Raw genomic sequence first — 20,096 nt, 5'->3', positions numbered from 1 at the left:
AAATGTAAAAAAAACTTTCAGGACATGTTCTACTGGTAAAAATAAAGAAAGTTCATATAAACATAGGATTGGAAACGCTTCGTTAGCGATTGACGGCTAGCAAAAGATTTCGCCCTAATTTCTACGCCTTCACACAATTAAAATCTGATATTTTTGATTGTTTTGTTTTTAATAAACTTCGAAATTCTCACTTTTGTGTTTAGTTTTTGTGGTTTTTATTCATACCAGTTTACTCGCAATCATATTTTAGTTTTATGTGTAAAAATATTTACGTGATTATTACCCATTTAACAAAAATATTTTACGCCTAACATAAAATAATGTGTTTTTCGACCTAAATGTTTTGTTTTTTTACCCCAGATTTCTCGAAAATTACTAAAAATACGGTTCTGAGATCTGTTTTTTTCCAGGTCAGATTCCATATAAAACCAATAAATTTACGAGTTAATTTGGGTCGTAAGAATTACAGTCTGGTTTGATTTTACGGAAGGCGCAGAGATCAGGATGAAATTTTTCGCTAGCCGACACTCGCTGACGAAGCGTTTCCAAACCTAAGTTTATATATAAGAGTTTTTTACATTCTTTGTAAATCATTCTGTATATTATAATTTGTAAAAATTACATATTATAAAATAAAAATTACTGGCAGACGTAAAAATCAATAAAGTATAAACTAAATAATATGACAATCAAAATTGGAAACACAAATAAAATAATACATAAATAAATACTAATGAAAAAAAGCAGCCGTATCTATCAAATCGATTGATAGATAGATGAGTATTTAAATATATTAAAAAAGAAGGCTTCAATACTAAAATTAAAATCTTAACACGTTCAAGTAAGTTTTAAATCGAAATACCGACAAAGTGAAACGAAATTTTCAAATATTTATTAAATCATATTTATAAGAAATTCAAGGTAATTTGTTTTATCCGATCGATGAGATTCTTTATACAAACATTTATTAATATTATCGAATAAATTGAAACTTGGGTTACTATAAATATTTTTTTTTTAAATTAAAATCAGTTCAACGTTTTTGCATGATACACGAACAGACACTGCGAAGATAACTGGGGCTAATTTGCTTCGGAAATGCTAAAATAATATTCACAGAAATTAAGAAAAAGGTACTTCAATTTTATGTAACGTATCATTACATCATATATATATATATGTGTGTGTGTTAGTATGAGTAGGCTGAGATGGCTCCGGATTTCACATAAAACAATTTATATACTGCGCTACTATTCGGTTGTAAAAACATGATCGATCGGGTCGTAAACGTAATCTGATCGAACATCACTCCCTCTTGTAACCGACTTCGACTACGATTCAGTATCTTTTAATGATAATTTAATTTAAAATAGGTCCCGCTTCGGTTTGTTTAAATTTTTATTTTTTTATTTCCTAAAAAATGATTTCAAATAATACTTTCATCGTATTATTTATTTATTGTAGACCGGACTTTTTACGGTGTAATTAATCGACTGATTTGTCGTTTAAATGATCCTTAGTATTATTGTAATATTTAAATTTCGATATTTAAGTACGACGTCAATAATTTCGTTATAAAGTTCGCGGTTAACATCACCTTACGCGTTTACGCTAGCTTTTGCATTCCTTTGAATACACGCTATCCGAACGGGCTACTGTTTTTAAACTTAATAAATAAAATTCAGTAATCGCGTAAAGTCTTTAGCTTGCAACCTGTCATTACGAGTAATTTTATAGCTCACAAATTCCGATGGCAGTCAAAGGGTAAGAGTAACTTCGCCTCTATCTCATTACTTTTGGCAAACAAAGAGAATCGGCGTCGGCTTCGTGGCGCTGTTTGTCGCGCCCCGGCGCCAGGCGTCCGCGCCACACTGGAGTCTGCTATGCGGGGTAGTAGGGATGATAGGGAGGCGTCGTTTTTACTTGTTATGCTATTCCTGTATATCCTCCCGTTTACCCGACTCTCCCTATTCCCGCATCCGTGCGACCAAAAACTTTGTTTGCAAAAGAAAAAAAAAAATGAAGAGACAAATAGTTTTAGGACGGTTTCCAAAAAGCACAAGGAGGGTAGAAATATAAGTATAGCGGCGCGCTTCCATAGTCGCTGTGTTTTCGCAGTTAAATGGAAAACATAGGCCCAAATTAAATTGATTATTATTATGTTTATTACTAATATTAAAAAAAAGTGTTCGCAGGGAAAAATTATGTAATATCTGCAGCCTTTATCTTTGACGTTATTTGCAAAATAATAATCAACCTTTTTATCGATCGCTGTATTCTTACTACGAACGAATAACTTACTCGTAGTCGAACCGACTCCACTGAATAATATACATTTAAAAATGTAACTTTGCGTAACTTATTATTTTACTATCGACACGTATTATTTCACTTTGTAAACCTACTCGTAAAAAATAAATGAAATAGATTATTTAATATTTTAATCATCCCCTTTGCTTATATCATACACATCAGATCATAAAATCGATTAAAACTACAGTTGAATTTAAAAAAAAAGAATTTCTTAGAGGTCGCTTTGACTCTCTTTACCGCCACAATAAAGAGAGTCAGAGCTGAAGTACTGCAATGGTACTTTACATAAAAAATGCATAACTATGTACTTCTTTATAATAAACGCTGTATTTAACAGTAGTTATTCACCCGTTGTTCAAAAAGGGTGACAGAACAGATTCATATAATTAAAGAGGAATTACTCTGCTGGATTGTACCTATAAAATTTTATCATAAATAATCTTTAAAAAAATTAAAAATACTATAGAACCACAACTCGGAGAATTTCAGGGTGGATTTAGTCCGTACAGAAGTTGCTCAGACCAAATTCTATCGCTAAAATCAATTATGGAAAATTGTAAAATACGCCAAAAACAATTGTTTATTTCATTTATAAATTTTTTAAAAACGTACGATTGTATTCGCAGACAAACACCGTTAAAAATCCTAAGAAATTATGGATTACCCCCAAAATTAGTAAATAAAACCGGTTTGACTCTAATAAACACAAAATCAAAAGTAGAATTCTGAAGAGAAATCTCCGAAACTTTTACAATAAAAACGGGATTAAGACAAGGTGAAAGACTTTCGCCACTTCTTTTCAACATTGCCCTGGATTTTATCATGAAATTACGGTCCGAGGAAAGTTAACAAAACGTAAAAATCGGAATTGGGATAGACGCAATAAAGACAAACTGTATGGGATTTGCTGATGACCTAGTCCAAAATATGGAAGAAGTTAAAAAGAAAATAAAGTTCCTTAAGAAAAGACCGAGATTATGGCCGTGAAACCACTGTGCATAAATAAGATAAAAATTAATAACGAAGAAATTAAATTAAAACAGAAACCTAAGTATATGGGCGAAATTATAAATTACAGGTTAAATGAAAATTCAACCTGGAACAACAGAGTCACAAAAATGAGAAACGCTCAAAGGTTAAAAAAATCGACATACTATAAAAAATGTTTGTCAACAAACGCAAAAATACGGCACTATAGAGTAGTAATTTTACCAGAAGCACTTTACGCTTGCGAAACATTATTCTAAATTAAAAACGAAAATAAAAGTGATCATACGATCAAAACAGAACGAAGAATAATCAGAACATATGAGTAAAAATTAAAAAAAAAAGATGGAGTGCGGCGAATCACAACCGACAAAACCGATTACAAAAATATTACAAAATCAATTATTGGTTTAATAAAAAAACGAAGGTTATCCCGCTTTTTCCGTATCATAAGAATGCCAGAAAATAGATTACTAAAACAACTGGTAATCAGAAGCCGGAGCTTGAAAAACGATGGAAAATACGTAACAGAAATGAAGAAAGACCTAGAACAGATCGAATTAAAAATTGAAGACGCAAATGATAAATCAAAAATCAACGAAATTCTAAAAGCAAGGTATTTTTATAGACAAAACAACCCGAATATAAAGATCAGATCCGATAAAATGAACAAATAGTGGTAAATACAGAGGACCAACCAACGACGAAAGCCAAAAGGAAAACTAACATATACTTATTGTATTATATTTTATATAATTCAAAAGTGATCCAATGTGATCATAAAATCCAAAAAAAGCTGTATGCCGAGTGATAATTTGAAAAGTTACCACATCTATTATTCAAAAGCTATCAGTCCCATCGTATTTTTGTTTGCAGGCATGTACACCAATCTCGGGGGGAACCTTTTTAAAATTATAAGATATCATATTATTGGTTTTTTGTATTTTTAACTGATGTTATAATACTGTGTTTACTGGTACGTTTTTTCAATGCTGGAGAAATCTAAAACCCATATTTTTAACAAGAACGGACGATTTCAGAGCTAATGCTTTGGTAATGCTCAGTAATACTGTATCCCAACAGAAACTAAAAAAAAAAACAAAAAAAAAACACATTTTTAATCATAACTTCAATACCAATGAACAAATTTTTATTTTATTTGTACCAAATTACTTGTCATTCAAAGGGCCTTCCAATGAGGTGTCACAAGCTACATCGTCTCATTTAAAAAAAAGTAAGTTTTAAAACCTTGAAAATTTAGAAAACATTTAAGGGCGAAATTTTGTGTTGGTAATTTAAAAAATAATTTTCACAGTTTTAAGATTATGATTATTTCAACCGGTTTAAGAAGTAATATTACGTAATCTTAGTTATTTTTGTTGGACTGAAATTTATAAAAAGTACTACCTCAAATGGTTTTTCGCACCTACCGAGCGAAGGAGTAGGCGGATTTTAATTTTCTTTTCACCAAAATTCATTATTTTTTTCGGGTTGCCAATTAATGATATTAAATGTTACCACTGCCATTTAAGAGTTTTGAGTTGGGAAAGGTGTAGCGGGAGGGTGGGTTCACCCCTTTGAAAATAATTTTAAAAAGGTTCCTCCCGAAAATGATGTTCGTGCCTACAAACAAAAATACGATGAGACTGATAGATGTTGAATAATAAATCTGGTAACTTTTCAAATGATCATCCGGTATATATATGTCGTACATAAATAATTTATTTTAGAATAAACAAGTAATTCTCTTTTTGTATTCTAATTTTTTCTTTCTTTTTCTTTTTGGATTCTAATTCTCTTTTTGTAATACTAATTTGCCCACACAGTTTGTTCTTTCTATTTTTTCTTCCTTCATTAAAGTAGACATAAATATATGAAAACGTAAAAAATTTATCCGTTTAGAATTTTTTCTCCGTTCCGCCTTACAATTTCAAATCATATAATTGCATCATATTTTAAATACTTCTAAGTTTATTCTGTAGTTTCCGAATTTTGTGGTTTAAATAAAGTCATTTGGAAATCTTTTTCTTTTTTGTAGTCTCTTTACTACAATAAATCGTTATACTCCATATAAATAATATTTTCAAAGATTTCTCTGCAATTCCTAAATTTATATTCAAAATCAACAAACTTATTTACAAAATATTTACTTAATTATGTTGAAATGGTTTTTATTTATTTCTTAAATCCGTTGGAATATAGCTGTCAAAATAAAAAAAAGATTTTCGAGTGTATCATGTTTTTCTATTTTAATATTTAATCTACTATTATCTTTCGTTTTCTTACGTTTCATTAATTTTATTTTCAGCTTATTTTTTAAAATAATTTTTTTTGCGTCGTAGGAGGGGAAAGCTCTACCAGCCAGCGTATAGCCGTACATGCGTTAGTGTCGGGCTCTCAACGACTAAAACCCCTCCCCCTCACTATCGCGATACCGTACCAACCAAATCCATCTTCTAGTAATGAATCTATGTTATTCGATAATTTCTCTCATTTTTATTTCAATCTATAAAAATAAATATAACTAAAAAAGCATTCGAAGAACAAACATCTAAAAAACATCTATAAAGTCATGAATAACATTATCCGAGTTTTACGACGAAAGTATTCATCAGTCAAATAAATGAATTACAAAAAATGTATTTCGTTTAATGAATTTTTTAGCATTTTTATTTTAGTAATATATTATTTATGAACTTTCATAAGTTTAATCCCAATGGTGATTACAGTTTTTAAAATAACACGTGAGTGTGGTTTGATCTCTTGATTTATGACCTATGATCATTGATAACTCCGGTATTTTTTTGTTAGGATTCTAATACGTAACAGTTTCTTTTTAGTAGATCTTATACGAAATGAAACTGATACGTAGTGCACCTGCTTACTTCATCCAATTCGCATCAAAGATAGAGTAGATTTAATGGCAATTATACGAATTTTAATAATTTTTTTATTATTATGAGTTAGTGGTAGTACAATTAAAAATTAATTTTTTTCCTGCTGAGTTAATCTAATTTTTCCTCTTTAATTTAATTACAATTTTCTAAACATTCAATACCGAATGAAAATAAGAAAAAAAATTATTTTTATTCAGCAAGTTGACGCGCATTTTATATTTAATAACATTTTTTTCTTTTTAAAATATATTTTATTAGGTTTATTGAAATATTTGATCAGTAAAATTTATTTATTTATGTTGTAAATGTGTGTTCAATAGCGTAACCGTTTCATTAAATATATATAATTGGTATATGGTGTGTGCACATTTCATGTTACGTGTGTGAATGTACTATTATTTTTTTACATTTACCCCGATCCCTTCTCTCTGACAAATTAGCACCAAAATCTTGCAGTTAGTCAAATTGTGGTCTACCTTCCCTTAATGGAATTTTTAAAAAAGTAATTAATTAATAATATACCTGGTGTCCGAAAAAGAACTCCAGGGTTTCAAGATCAATAATATACTTTTAATAGTGTTAATATATTTTTAATTTTCAAGCGCTAAATAATGTTTTATGCGTAATCTTGAAGTTACAAAAATTAACTTTTGGTTTATGTATTTTCCATCAGATTCCAGCTGCTTTAGACTGTTGCACAGGCCAAGCTGTTATGAGCCCGGGCTCAGTAGCTTGACGTTACCACAAGAGAAAGCACAGAGCACAGTGCCTATGCTGGTTCACAGAAACAAAATCGATGACTGTCGTTATCGAATTGTTCACTAATCTATCGTAGAAATTCTCCGAATGACAAAAGCATGTATAAGTGGCGAGAACAGTTTATTGAAACCGGAAGCTTTATGAAACGACACTCTCCGACTAGGTCAAAAACAAGTGCCGAAAACACAGAAAAAATTCGGCTGTCTTTCCAGTTAAGTTAAAAACATTCAGTTCTTAATATTAATCGTCAACTAAACATTCATAAAAGCACTGCCATGTAGTTAACAACGGACTGAAACTTCGTACTTATAAACTGCAGCTACTTCATGAAACTAAACCTTACAATAAGTCTCAAAGAGTTCAATTTGTAACAACCAAGTAAAATTTCAATTGTGCTAATGAAAACTACAGCTAACATATTTTATTTCTTGTTGAACATTTCATGTTCATGGAGTCGTGAATAGCCATAATTGTCGAGAATGAGACTCAGAAAATCCACACGAAGTGATGGAATTCGTTCACAATTGTTCAAAAATTAATGTCTAGTGTGCAATCATGCATAATCGATTTTCTAAGCCATTTTTTCCCCACGAGCAGACTATTACAGACATAGTGTTTGCGGACATGTTAGGGAACTTCGTGTTCTATTTGAGAACCTAATTTTCCAACAGGATGGAACTCCTTAAAATCATGCAGAAGTTGTGTGGACTGCGCTCGATGACAAGTTTCCAGTAGGCTGGGCAGGTAGAAAAGCTCCCATCGTGAAAATCCGATTTGATGCCGATGGATTTCTTATTTTGGTGGTAGGTAAAACATATTGTATACCAAGAAAAAATCCAGTCATTTGACCAAAGAATAACAACAGACGTAGAAGCGATTCCTGCAGACATGCTCGGCAGACTGTGGAGTCAGATGAATTATCGATTTGTCGTCTGTAGGAATGAAGACGCTGCTCATATTGAGCGCCACAATGAAAACAAAATATGAGTTTTGATTTTAACAAAATTTATATTAAAAAATAACAGCCGTTTTGGTACACAGTACCTCCTCAGATGATAAGCGATATGTTTAGCACTCGGTAGAGTAGGAAATTTATTTTCTAGGAATCGAGGATTAAATTTACAAATTTATAGTTCTTTTCACTTGTTCGTTTTACAAGTCGAAAACCCCTAATGACACGTAGCCGTGTTTAATTTTTATCATTCACCAAAAGGGAAATCGGTCGATAAACGAGTACAATGTCACAAGAACGTAAAATTTCCACATTTTACACAATGAAACGACGCGACGGAGTATTTTATATCAACTGGAGCCCGTATACTGGGAATAGTTTGAGAAGGTACATAAATGTTTACAATTCGTCGAACATATTACAGTATAATTTTCTTTTATTAGTAGAACTGAAAAAAAACCAAGAGTTATATTTATTTTCTTAGAACACATATGTGTATGCCGTGCAGGCAAATCTCTCTTCCACTCGATTTCTCTCCCAGGGACTCTCTCTTTCACTGTCTCTTTAGATTTTCCATTTACTCCCTGAAACTTACGTACCGCTTTCTATATTGCGTTTGTGCTTGGAAGCGCTTGTTCAAGTGCACACTAACACAACGAATTAATAGTACGATAGGACTTAGTAAATTTCTGAAAACCTAAGCTGTTTTTACGAAACCAAAATTGAACTACATAATTTTTTTAAATTTTTTTATCTCTACAAGAGAAGCTTACAAAATATATGTTTCCTTAAATGAGGAAAGCTTTAACTTCTTTTGTGATATTCGGAAATTAATTAAAACAATAAAAAATCTGGAAAGTTATATAATTACACGTTTAACATGGAAATTTAAAATAGTGAAAGTATAAATTTTTTAAAAATCTTTAAAATACACTCGTATTAGTTCCTTTGGGAAATACTGGACACTGGATTGAAAGAGCGAAATTATATCCACCGTCAGAAATTTAAATCGTATTTTTCAACTCTTTTTAGTTTTTACTGATGTTTGGCGAGATGTAAAAATTGTACCGTGGAAATTTTGTGTTCAGGCCGCAAATACAGCCCGACTGAATGGTCACTAGTCTCGATACGTTTATTAAGCGGGATCAGCAGGATTAACCATAAATATAGTCTTAATTGGTGACTGGTCGTTAACAAATCAAATACAATAACGAAACTAAATATCTTATTAGAAAACTTAGTGTATAACATTTTGAAAATAGTTTCGGACTTTTCATTTTCCCAGTATATAAAGTCGTTTTAATATATGAATTTGACTAAAAAATAATGTGTGTAGGTCAATCGGTATTAGAATATTAGTTTACGATTTTACACGAGTGCCCAAAAAGGAATGTAATGTGTTAAGGTTATTTCACCGTAGAGCTCAACGGCTGAACAAATTTAGATAATAGAAAAGTTTTAGAACTTAGTAAAACAAAAAAAAAAACTAATAGGAGATGGCGAGCATTGGCGCGGCCTATAAGGTAATGAGGCGTCGGAGGGTGCCGGGTTGGACAGGTCTGCGGCTGAGTGCCTTGGGGGCCCTCGTGAGCATGAGGGGGCTTTGGTGCAGTGAGGCCGTGGACACTCCGCTGCCGAGGGCGTTGCTCACGTTTTTAATGATTATGGCTGACGGTCGTGTGAGTAAGTGTTAAGTTGGTAAGTAGTTGAGTTGTGTGTATGTGTGTGTGTGTGTGTGTGTGTGTGTGTGTGTGTTAGATGGTGGGTATATGTTTTGTGTACTCTGGCTCAGATTGTGGAAATTTAATTAACTTTTGAGTGTACTATGGTGGATAAGTTATGTCTTGTGGTCATGTCTTCATGATTGTTATGCGCTTGTCTTGTGTTGGCTTGATTGTATGAATGTATGTGGTACATCTTAGTACCTGTTAGGTGTTCTATTTTTCCTGAATGAGGTGTTCTATTTTTCCTGAATGTTTTCTTCTTTAGGTATTTGTGGTGTGCAGTGTGTGCGTGTAGTGGTCTGGTGTGGATGATGTTTGCTTGTGGAGACCGAATGTGTGTGTGGGTGCTTACCCCTCTCCTGAAGTAATGCTTTATTAGTGGTTTCCCAGGAGGTGAGGTCGCCAGGGGTAGAGGTTTAGTCGGTAGTGGGCAGGAATACATACGCATTTTCTGTAACAGTTTGCGGAACCTGTTAGTGAGTCCGACACTGCTTCGGCGCCCGTAAGTAAATAAAAAAAAAGAAAAGATGTATGACCCCGCGTTGGAATCCTTACTTTATCGGGAGTATCGTAGCCTATGACCTCCCGATAACGTTCGATTTTCTATAATTCGATTTTATTTTTACTTAAGTTTAAAAAATTTGAAAAAATTATACTATATAAAAAATTGTCATCCGCACGCTCTTTAATTGCATCCTATATTAAAAAGTAATGTTTTTCCAGCAATGTTTTTTTTTTTTTTGGCAGTCGATTTTTTTTATTTTTAATATTCATTTTTTGTTTCAGTGACTAATAGGAAATTATAATGTGTATTTGGTAGGTAAATTGTCGACATTATAGCAAATAAATGTTTAAAGTTTATATATTTTCACGGTAAAAATACGAGTATGTTAAATATCAATTTCTATGATTATTGAATATAATATAATCTTCTTATTTTGTTTTGCGATTTCTCTTTTTTTTATTCCGAGATAATTATGCTGTTAAATAACATTGATCCTCTTTTGTATTCTACTACATCCTAATTAGAACAGAAATTTGAGATGGCTAAACGAATTAGAAAGATTTTATTGGCGATTCTCTTGAAAAAATTACTCACATCGCAGAAGATTTAATCCAACATCTCTGTATGCACTTAGAGGCAAGCATATAAAATAAATATTTATGTATTAATATGGACTAATATTATTATTTTTTAATTAACGTCAATTGTAAAATTTACATCGATTTTCTCAGAATTAAATTCTCCACGAGATTTGATAATAAAATATACGCATTTATCAGTCATTTAATAAAGTTATCGTACTTCAAACCTAAAAATGTGTTTTTCGTAACCGAATTTTTGTGTTTTACGCTGGATATCATGAAAACTACGGGAGATATAGTTCTGGTAAGTGTTTTATTCGATTTTTCATACCAAAAGTCATAAGAAACCTCAAGTTTACCAATTTTATAACGCGTTAAAAATTTTAGTATGCTCTCTTGGTTTATTTTTCCGAATAATCCTAGCAGTAAGCGATTTTAAAAACTAACTATTATTTTAATTACAAAAAAATTAACCTCTGTTTATTGTTAAATTTCTTCGGGCTTAATTTAATGCTTTTTGTTTTAGTTGTTTTTTATTTTAATGATTTTTGAACATTTTCTATTTTCGATTTTTTTTCAATAACTGTTTAGCATAGCTCTCTTTACAATTCAAATATGTCTGATCTGAATCGTTCATTAATACTTAGATTTAATTGATAGAACACAATCTGAGCCTGTACCGATAGATAGTCGAAAGTGAAATCTTATGTCATCGAGTAATTTGTTTCAATTTAGATTTAAATAATAGAAATACTTTATAAAATCAATTTTTTATTATATTCTGACGATATCGATACTAAAATAATAACTTCATTTAATTCTTTTCATGTTTTAAAGAATAAACTAGGAGAAACAAATACGAAGAAATTTATCTCGCCTCGACTGCCGATTGATTGCGATTTGTTTCATCTGCATTGATAAGATAGAATCTATTTACATAATATTTTATCCGTTTACGGCATTCTCTGGTTGATTATATCGCATATCCTTACTATTTTAAGAGTAAAAATGATTTATTCTGACGATCGGTCGACCGTGATATATCGTTGAATTGTTTATTTAATTTAAATGACAAATATTTTAAGAAAAAATTATTTCTATACCTATATTTATATTCTATACTTATATTTCTCTACCTACTGTATTATTCTTATTAAAAAATATAAATCCGGAATAAAAAAATCCAAACAGAAATTTTAAATTATCACATCACGTTCACATAAGAAACTACATTTCTTCAGCCAAAAGATAAAGGTGGTTTCCGTAATCTTGAAATTCAGCCAGGTCAACCAAACGGTACGAATTCTGGTTATTTCATTTCTTATACAGAATGATCTATTTACTATTCAGCGCAGTTTAGGTGTAAATAAAAAGATAACAAAGCAATATTTTCATGCACCTCCATTCTTCTTTTTATTTATTGATGTTGACAACCTTCGTCACGTACACCCAATCTTTGACAAAGACCAAAGAAAGAAATCTAGTAGTGTAAAGTCAGGGAATTGGTCCATCACGGCCGATCCAAAGTTGAGGAAATTTTTCATGTATCATGTTAACCCCAGTGTGATGGTGCACCATCTTGTTAGAAATAAACGATGGATCGCAGATATTCAATTTGTGGTACTGCATACACCTATATAACATGTCTGGCTAACTAGCGCTAGTAACGGTTGTTCGGCGAAGAAGAATGGTCCGATCACTTCATAAGCAGTGAACGGACACCAAACGTAAATTTTCGGGCTGTCACGTTGTGTTTGTCGAACGGTATGAGGGTTCTCACTAAATCCGACAACTGTGACGGTTAACGTGACCAGAGACATGGAAGGTAGCTTCGTCAGAGAAGATTACTTTCTTTAAAAACTCATTATCTTCGTTCACTTTATCAAGAATATCCACAGAAAAATTGTAACGGCATCGTTTATCGCCATATTCAGCTGTATGCCTCGACTGAATTTTGTGTGCATGAAGTTTTAGGCGCTTGTGTAGAATCTTCATTGCGGATTATCCCAGTCTAAACTCACACGACGAGTCGATCTACCCGAGTTTCTGTAAAACGTTTCACTTACTCGAACCACAATATCCTCGGAGATGGTAGGTCTGCCAGTACCTTTTTTGTGTGTATTATACTTCCTGTATCCTTAAACTGTTGATACCAACGTGTTACAGATTTATTAGGAAGATCACTGCCGTAATCTGAACGAAAACGTCTACAAACAGTAACAATAAATCCGCTTTCGTGAAACCATAGTACGCACATTGCTCTCTCCTGCACGTTACCGATTGCTTAACTGACGATTCTTCCTGTTGTTACATCGCGCCGGTGAGTTCATTCAAGGTCATCGGTAACTCTAGTACCTACACTAATGTTTGAATAAAATCAACGCGCGATACATTACTTTGTTCATTTTTTATTAACACCTAAAATGCGATGAATAATTTATGTTCACTCTGTGTATATATATATATATATATATATATATATATATATCAATAAACTGGGAGATAGTTTAATTTGGGGTAGCACTTTTATCGGCCATCGAAAAGATTCGATGGCAAAGACTGGGTACTGAACAGGACGTGCAGCTTCTGACAGAATTGCAAGACTGGATTCATGATGTTGTTGAGGCAGAGGCTGAACTGGATGCTGGCGAGATGTGGCAGGCATTCCAAGATGTCTGTATGTTGAAAGCTAAAGAACTGCTTGGAGTATCGAAAGGTCGATTGAGAAACGGAAGAGAAGCCTGGTTTTGGAAAGGCGACTCTGTCAAGAAGGCAGTGGCGGCCAAGAGGGCAGCATTCAGGGCGTGGTCGAAGTGTGATCCACTACTAACAATAGAAAAAGAGCGGCTACGACCACAAAAAGTTGAAACGAAGAATGCCGCAGCAAAAGAAGTAGCTAAAGCCAAAGCTGCTGCGTGTCAAAAGTTCTATGAAGATCTCGAATCTCCGGACGGCGGTGGGATGATCTTTAAAGTGGCGGCACAGCGTCGAAACAATGCAAAAGCAATAACTTCACCTAAGTTTATTGAGGATGCAAATGGCAGGCTGCTTACTGTCGACCACGACATAACACAGGGATGGAGAGACTACTTTGATAATCTGTTGATCAAGCAGTTCCCACGAACCGAATACCCATCCGTGAACCCGTCTTAGGTGAAGAAGTGGAAGACATAACCGAATTGGAGGTCGAAGCTGCACTGAAAGAAATGAAAAGAGGTAAAGCAGTGGGACCGGACGAAGTGCCCATAGAGCTGTGGAAGTCTGTTGGAGCGATCGGCATCCTCTTTCTCTGTATTTTGTTCAACAAAATTAAAAACGGAAGCTCGATGCCTGCGGCTTTTCGTCAAAGCTTCCTCCTGCCGTTCTTCAAGGGCAAAGGAGACTCCAGAAAATGCGGCAATTACAGAGGTATAAAACTACTGTCGCACACTATGAAGCTTTGGGAAGGAGTCATTAACAACCGCCTGATGAAAATTGTACTGTCAAAAATTCACGTTAATCAATGTGGTTTCGTGCCTGGCAGATTAACAGTGGATGCAATTCAAGCTATGCGTATACTGGTGAAAAAGTTTAGAGACGCTGCTAGGAATTTGCATATGATATTCATAGACCTTGAGAAAGCTTTCGATCGAGTGCCGCGAGATTTGATATGGACGGCATTGAGAAGTCACGGTGTTCCAGAACTATATGTTGAAATCATTGTGGACATGTATCGCGATGCGACCACAAGGGTGAGATGCATGGCAGGAACATCAACGGCTTTTCATGTGAACATGGGGGTACACCAAGGCAGCGTGCTGAGCCCACTGCTCTTTAACATTGTTATTAATTATCTGACAACGCACATCATGGATGAATTGCTGCTGAGCGTACTTTTTGCTGACGATGTGGGTCTCGCGAGTGAAAGTGTTGCGGTGCTGCAGGATGTTTTCAATCGCTGGAAATGTGGACTTGAAAGTCACGGTCTGAAGATCAGTGAATCCAAAACGGAATATATGTTCTTGGCATTCAGCGATGCACAAGCACCATCGCCTGACATTATGATCAACGGTCGAGTTATGCCAAAGTGTACAAGTTTTAAGTATTTTGGATCTATATTGAATCAAAGAGGTGGCTGTGAGCAAGATGTGAATCATCGAATCACCGTGGCATGGTTGAAGTGGCAGCAGATTTCGGCAGTTCTTTGCGACAAGCGTATGCAACCAAAACTTAAGGGCCAAATGTATACTACAGTGGTTAGACCCGCACTTACATATGGAGCAAAGTGTTGGACACGATACGAGCAGTTTGATCGAGATCTCACGACCGCAGAGATGAAAATGTGTCGAATGTCTCTTGGTGTGACTAAGTTGGACCGCATCAAAAGCGAACGAATACGAGGCTCCCTTCAAATAAAATAGTCAGTGGCGGAGAAATTCTCTCGAGAGCGAAACGATTGGTTCGAAAAGTTGATTCTCAGCACCCTTCAAGTGTTACAAAAAAGATAATGGCTCTTGATATCCCGCCAGTCAAGAAACGAGGAAGACCGAAGAACAGTTATTTATTTTTTTTTTTCTTTAGGGCGAAAAACGGTTGAACGTTATCATCGCCCGGATTTTTATTTTATTTATTTATTTTTTTAAAAATAAATAAAAGTAATTAAAGCTGTTAGATAAAATTAAAACTTAAAACTACTATCACAGGAAACAAAATCCGGAATGGGTGTAAAAGGCCCATTCTCGGATAAAAAAAACACTAAAAAAAAAACACTAACATGTAACTTAAAACTACGTTAAAAACTAACATATTAAAAATAAATAAAACTTAAAACTAAAAAAGGAGATAAAACTTAATACTATTATGTTTAAAGTCTTACAACTAATATCACAAAAATCTTACAACTAATATCACAGACGAATTTGTAAAACAAAAAAAAATATGAATATATATATATATATATATATATATAATTTGACAAATTCCGATAGGGAGTGTAAAAGGCTCGCTACTCGGATAACAAAAACAATACATAGGACTAAAGTAATTAAATTTTTATGTTATGTTAAATTTTTTGTATTAACCCTATATTACGCAAAAACAGAAACATCCGGTTTAAAACCTCTTTATCATTACACAAGATACCACGGATGTTTCTGGGTAGTTTAAATTTACGACGCAATGCCGCATAACATATGCAGTCCACGAGTATGTGGCGCACAGTCACGTGGCTGTTGCATCGTGCGCATAGAGGTGCTTGTCCTCTTGTCAACAGGTACTCGTGTGTCCTATCCGCAATCGACAGAGAACTACTTCCTCACGCCGGGGTTTTCTGTATGAGGAGTCCCATGGTAACACAGAATCTTTAATCTGACGGAGTTTATTATCAACGGTAGCCGTCCAGTCACCTTGCCACCTTGCTCTTAGTGATTGTTTTACATAGTTAATAAAATCAGAAGTAGCAATCAGGAGTAGTGAAAGGAGGCTGGTTACATGCTTCTTTGGCAGCGGAATCTGCATGTTCATTACCTGGAATCCCTACGTGGCAAGGGACCCAGCAAAAACTTACTTCTGTGTTGCGATTATTCAACTCAGCGATTGCGTTATAAATTTCAATGACGATAGGATGTTTGGAATAAAAGTTTTTTAAGGCTTGGAGAGCACTACACGAGTCACTGCAAATAAGAATTTTTCTATATTTAGGGTTAATGATGTTTAGAGCCTTATTTATAGCGTATAGTTCAGCGGTAAACACACTCGTAATACCGGGTAGACCAAACATATAAGTTCTTTCATTGACAACAAATGCACAGCCAACTGTATCGTTTTGTTTCGATCCATCAGTGTATACAACCGCGTCTGGTTTCATCTTGGAGAGAACACACTGAAACATTTGCTGGAAGACAATAGGTAGTGTTGATTGTTTATTGTACGTCGTAAGGTCAAAAGTAAAATTTATAAGGTTTATTCTCCACGGAGGATATGAGCAAGGATACGTAGGAAATAATGACGATGTGTCAACATTTATATGCTGCAGCAGACGCCGGATACGGACACCTACAGGTGCAGTACGACGTGGATGGTCCTCATACTTTCCTAGATTAGGATTTCTAAAGACTGAGTCAAGAGCCGGGTGATTGGGCTGTCCTCTGAGACGAACAAAATAACATAATAAAAGCTAGTCTCGTCTATCCCAAAGTGATGGTTCACCACAGTCTACAAGTAAGCTTGCGACAGAACTTGATCTAAACGCGCCTGTGGCAAGCCGAAGGAAAGCATGATGTGCACTATCCAGCATTTTAAGCACGGTTTGACGAGCTGAAGAGTAGGCGACACAACCATAATCTAAACGGGAGCGAACAAAGGAATAGTAGAAACGTATCATACATGACCTATCGGCTCCTCAGTTGGTGTTAGTAAGGACTCGCATCATATCTAGAAGTTTGGAACATTTTGTTTTCAATTCTTTTAAATGTTTGACCCAAGTAGACGGCTATCAAAAAATAAACCTAAAAACTTGACGTAAGTAGAGATAGTAATAATCTCTCCGTTCAGAAAAACGTGCGGAATAGAAGGGTTTCGTAGCCGAGAAAAACTACAGAATTTGTTTTTTCGGATGAAAATGTGAAACCAGTAATCCTGGACCAAGCTTCAAGGTGAGATATAGTGTTCTGCAGTAGTCTCTCTACTGTGGGTGTTGAACGGCTTGCAATGTAAATAGCAAAATCGTCAGCAAATAGAGAACATGAGACAGGAGCCTGCACACATTTGGTAATACGGATTATGGCTACAGAAAATAAGGTGGCACTTAATACACTACCTTGAGGCACTCCATTCTCCAAGATGACACTATCTGAGAGCGAATCATCCACACGAACACGAGCCGTTCGGTGATTTAAGAATCCCCGGATAAAAGCAAGCATATTGCCCTTGATTCCCCATTCTTTGAGAGTGTTAAGAATACCACGTCGCCAGGCTGTGTCATACGCCTTTTTTATATCGAAGAAGATAGCGACGAGGTGCTGGCGATTGAGGAAAGCGTTTTGTATGGCTGTTTCTAGTGACACTAGATGGTCAATGGAAGATCGTCCTTGTCGGAAACCACACTGTTCTGGCGATAGAAATGTTTCTCCAAGTACCATGTAAGCCTGCGGTTTACCATTCTCTCCATTATTTTACACAAAACGCTTGTTAATGAAATAGAGCGGTAGCTTGAGGGGTTGGTTTGGTCTTTACCAGGTTTTAGTACTGGTATAATAAATGCTTCTGACCAGCCGGGTGGGAAGACTTGTTCGGAGAATAAACCGTTGAAAATATTCAAAAGTTGTTGTAGTGCCGAATTAGGAAGGTGTGAAAGCATGGAAAGGTGAATGTTGTCCGGGGTTGTCCAGGGGAAGTGTCCCGTGAGTTTTTAAGTGCATGTAACAATTCCTTAAATACGAATGGAGTGTTTAATTCACCAACCGAATCATCACCAGTGTTTAACGATAATACTTCTATTTGTATCTTGTACCTTTGAAAATCGTTATTATATGATGAGGTGAGAGACACCGAGCGGAAAGATTTTGCTAGACTATTTGCCACTGCCGAAGGTGATGAAAGGAGTTCTCCTTCATCAATAAGACCGAGAATAGATTGTTTCGGTGATCCGAAAATTGCACGAATTTTCTTCCATACAGTAGACGTGGGAGTAGTGCGTGAGATAGTGCTCACGTATTTCGTCCTCTTAGCGTTCAAGAATACCCGACGGCACACCGCTCTAGCCCTGCGGTATAAATTTAGATGTTCTGCTGGAGGCTTACGATTAAATTTGCGTAGTGCCTGCCGTCGATTCCTAATAGCATTTTTGCAATCATCGTTCCACCATGGAACGAAAGGACGTCTAGGATTACCCGATGTTTGTGGGATATATCTGTTGGCATTCTCAAGTATCATGGACGTAAAAGAGGAATATTGGTCGAGGATGTTCGCTCCATCGTCATACTGCGATTGGAATGCTTTATGGTATCCACTCCTTTTCAACAATCCATCTCCGTGGCCTTCTTTTAATCTCGCAGTCTACACCGAAACCAATAATAATTGGTCTATGATCACTGTGAAAGTCATCACAAACAGACCAATTAAAATGAGGGAGTAAATTCGGCGAGCATATGGAGAGATCAATGTTAGATACAGTACCAGATGATGACATGAATGTGTGTGATCCATTATTCAGTAGACAAAGGTCCAAGTCTTGTCTCACTCTGTTTATCATATTTTCTCGAGTGGAGCAGAAGATTGAGCCCCAGGAATTATGATGGGCATTGAAGTCTCCTACTATTAACGATGGAGATGGTATTTGCGTGAGGAGATTTGAGACATCTAGAGCACTGAACTCAGTGTTCGGTGAGAGATACAGGTTGCAGATATGCAATTTGAAGGGGATAGAGACCTTTACTGCAATAGCAGGAATGACAGTGGTTAGTTGAATTCTTGTAGCCGACACCCCATTCTTCATGAAGATAGCCACTCCACCACTCTCCCTACTGTCTACTAGGCAGTCGTATCTCTCACAGAAGTATCCTCTGAGTGTAATTGGGTCATGTTGTAGAAGGTGAGTTTCTTGGAAACACATGATTAGTGGATCATGTGCGTGCGCCAGTACTCTAATATCTTCAATGCGGGACCGAATACCTCGAACATTCCACTGAATAATGTTCATAAGTGTAAAAAAAAAAAATAAATAAAAAAATTAAATAATTAAATTTCAGAAATTATATAAAAATTAGCTGTACGTGATTCGGTTTTTATTTTTTGTATTTTTTATTTTAAGGAACTCTGATACCCTAGGGTTGGGTGGTTCTTCAACCATATCCTCAAGTATATGAGGTGATGGTGGAGGAGATTTATTTGAATGGGATGCTGCAGTTGACATCCCAGAGGAGATAGTTATGTGGGTTCCCTTTACGGGGAGCTTATTAGGTGGCTTACTGCCAGCTGTGATAGTCGCTACTCGTGCCGGTACGACTTTGGGAACAGTAACTTTCGTATGTATCACACTGTTAGATTCACTAACTGCGACGGAGGACTTTCTATTCATTTTTGTCAGCTCTAAGATAGTGGCTGTAAGTGAAGCTACTTGATCAAGCATCTGAAAGCAGTGAAAGCATCTGAACAAGTTTTTTAAGCTCATTGCAGGATTCGCACTGCTGATTATTAACATTTGTAGGAATTTGTTTAGATGTAGCGGTGGCAAAAGATACATCTGGTTTAACCAGGTTCCGTGAATTGTTTATCTTTTTATATTCTCTACGTGCAGCCGGGAAAGATAGTTTTTGCTCCGAACAGATTTTGAGAATTGCCTTTTCTTCTTTAAAAGTTGGGCAATCTCGGGAGCGGGCTGTATGTGGACCACTGCAGTTT

At 35.1% G+C, this 20,096-nt stretch overlaps 2 protein-coding genes across 2 annotated transcripts; both read left to right on the top strand.

Annotated features, from left to right (window-relative positions):
* The first annotated feature begins 13,370 nt into the window (after positions 1 to 13,370).
* Positions 13,371 to 13,871, top strand: LOC142322608 (uncharacterized). The gene has a single exon (XM_075361683.1). It carries the CDS (start codon positions 13,371 to 13,373, stop codon positions 13,869 to 13,871), a length of 501 nt encoding a protein of 166 aa, XP_075217798.1.
* Positions 13,872 to 14,566: 695 nt separating this feature from the next.
* LOC142322607 (uncharacterized) lies at positions 14,567 to 15,118 on the top strand. Its single transcript, XM_075361682.1, has one exon. The coding sequence runs from the start codon at positions 14,567 to 14,569 to the stop codon at positions 15,116 to 15,118; it is 552 nt and encodes a 183-aa protein (XP_075217797.1).
* The last annotated feature ends 4,978 nt before the right edge of the window (positions 15,119 to 20,096 follow it).

The sequence above is a fragment of the Lycorma delicatula genome, chromosome 4 (assembly GCF_047948215.1).
Source record: "Lycorma delicatula isolate Av1 chromosome 4, ASM4794821v1, whole genome shotgun sequence".
NCBI classification, from domain to species: domain Eukaryota; kingdom Metazoa; phylum Arthropoda; class Insecta; order Hemiptera; family Fulgoridae; genus Lycorma; species Lycorma delicatula.
This window is presented reverse-complemented; position numbering and strand designations above follow the sequence as displayed.

Excerpts from the sequence above, each read along its gene's own strand:
- LOC142322608 (XM_075361683.1), top strand. The coding sequence starts at position 13,371 with ATGTGGCAGGCATTCCAAGATGTCTGTATGTTGAAAGCTAAAGAACTG.
- LOC142322607 (XM_075361682.1), top strand. The coding sequence starts at position 14,567 with ATGGATGAATTGCTGCTGAGCGTACTTTTTGCTGACGATGTGGGTCTC.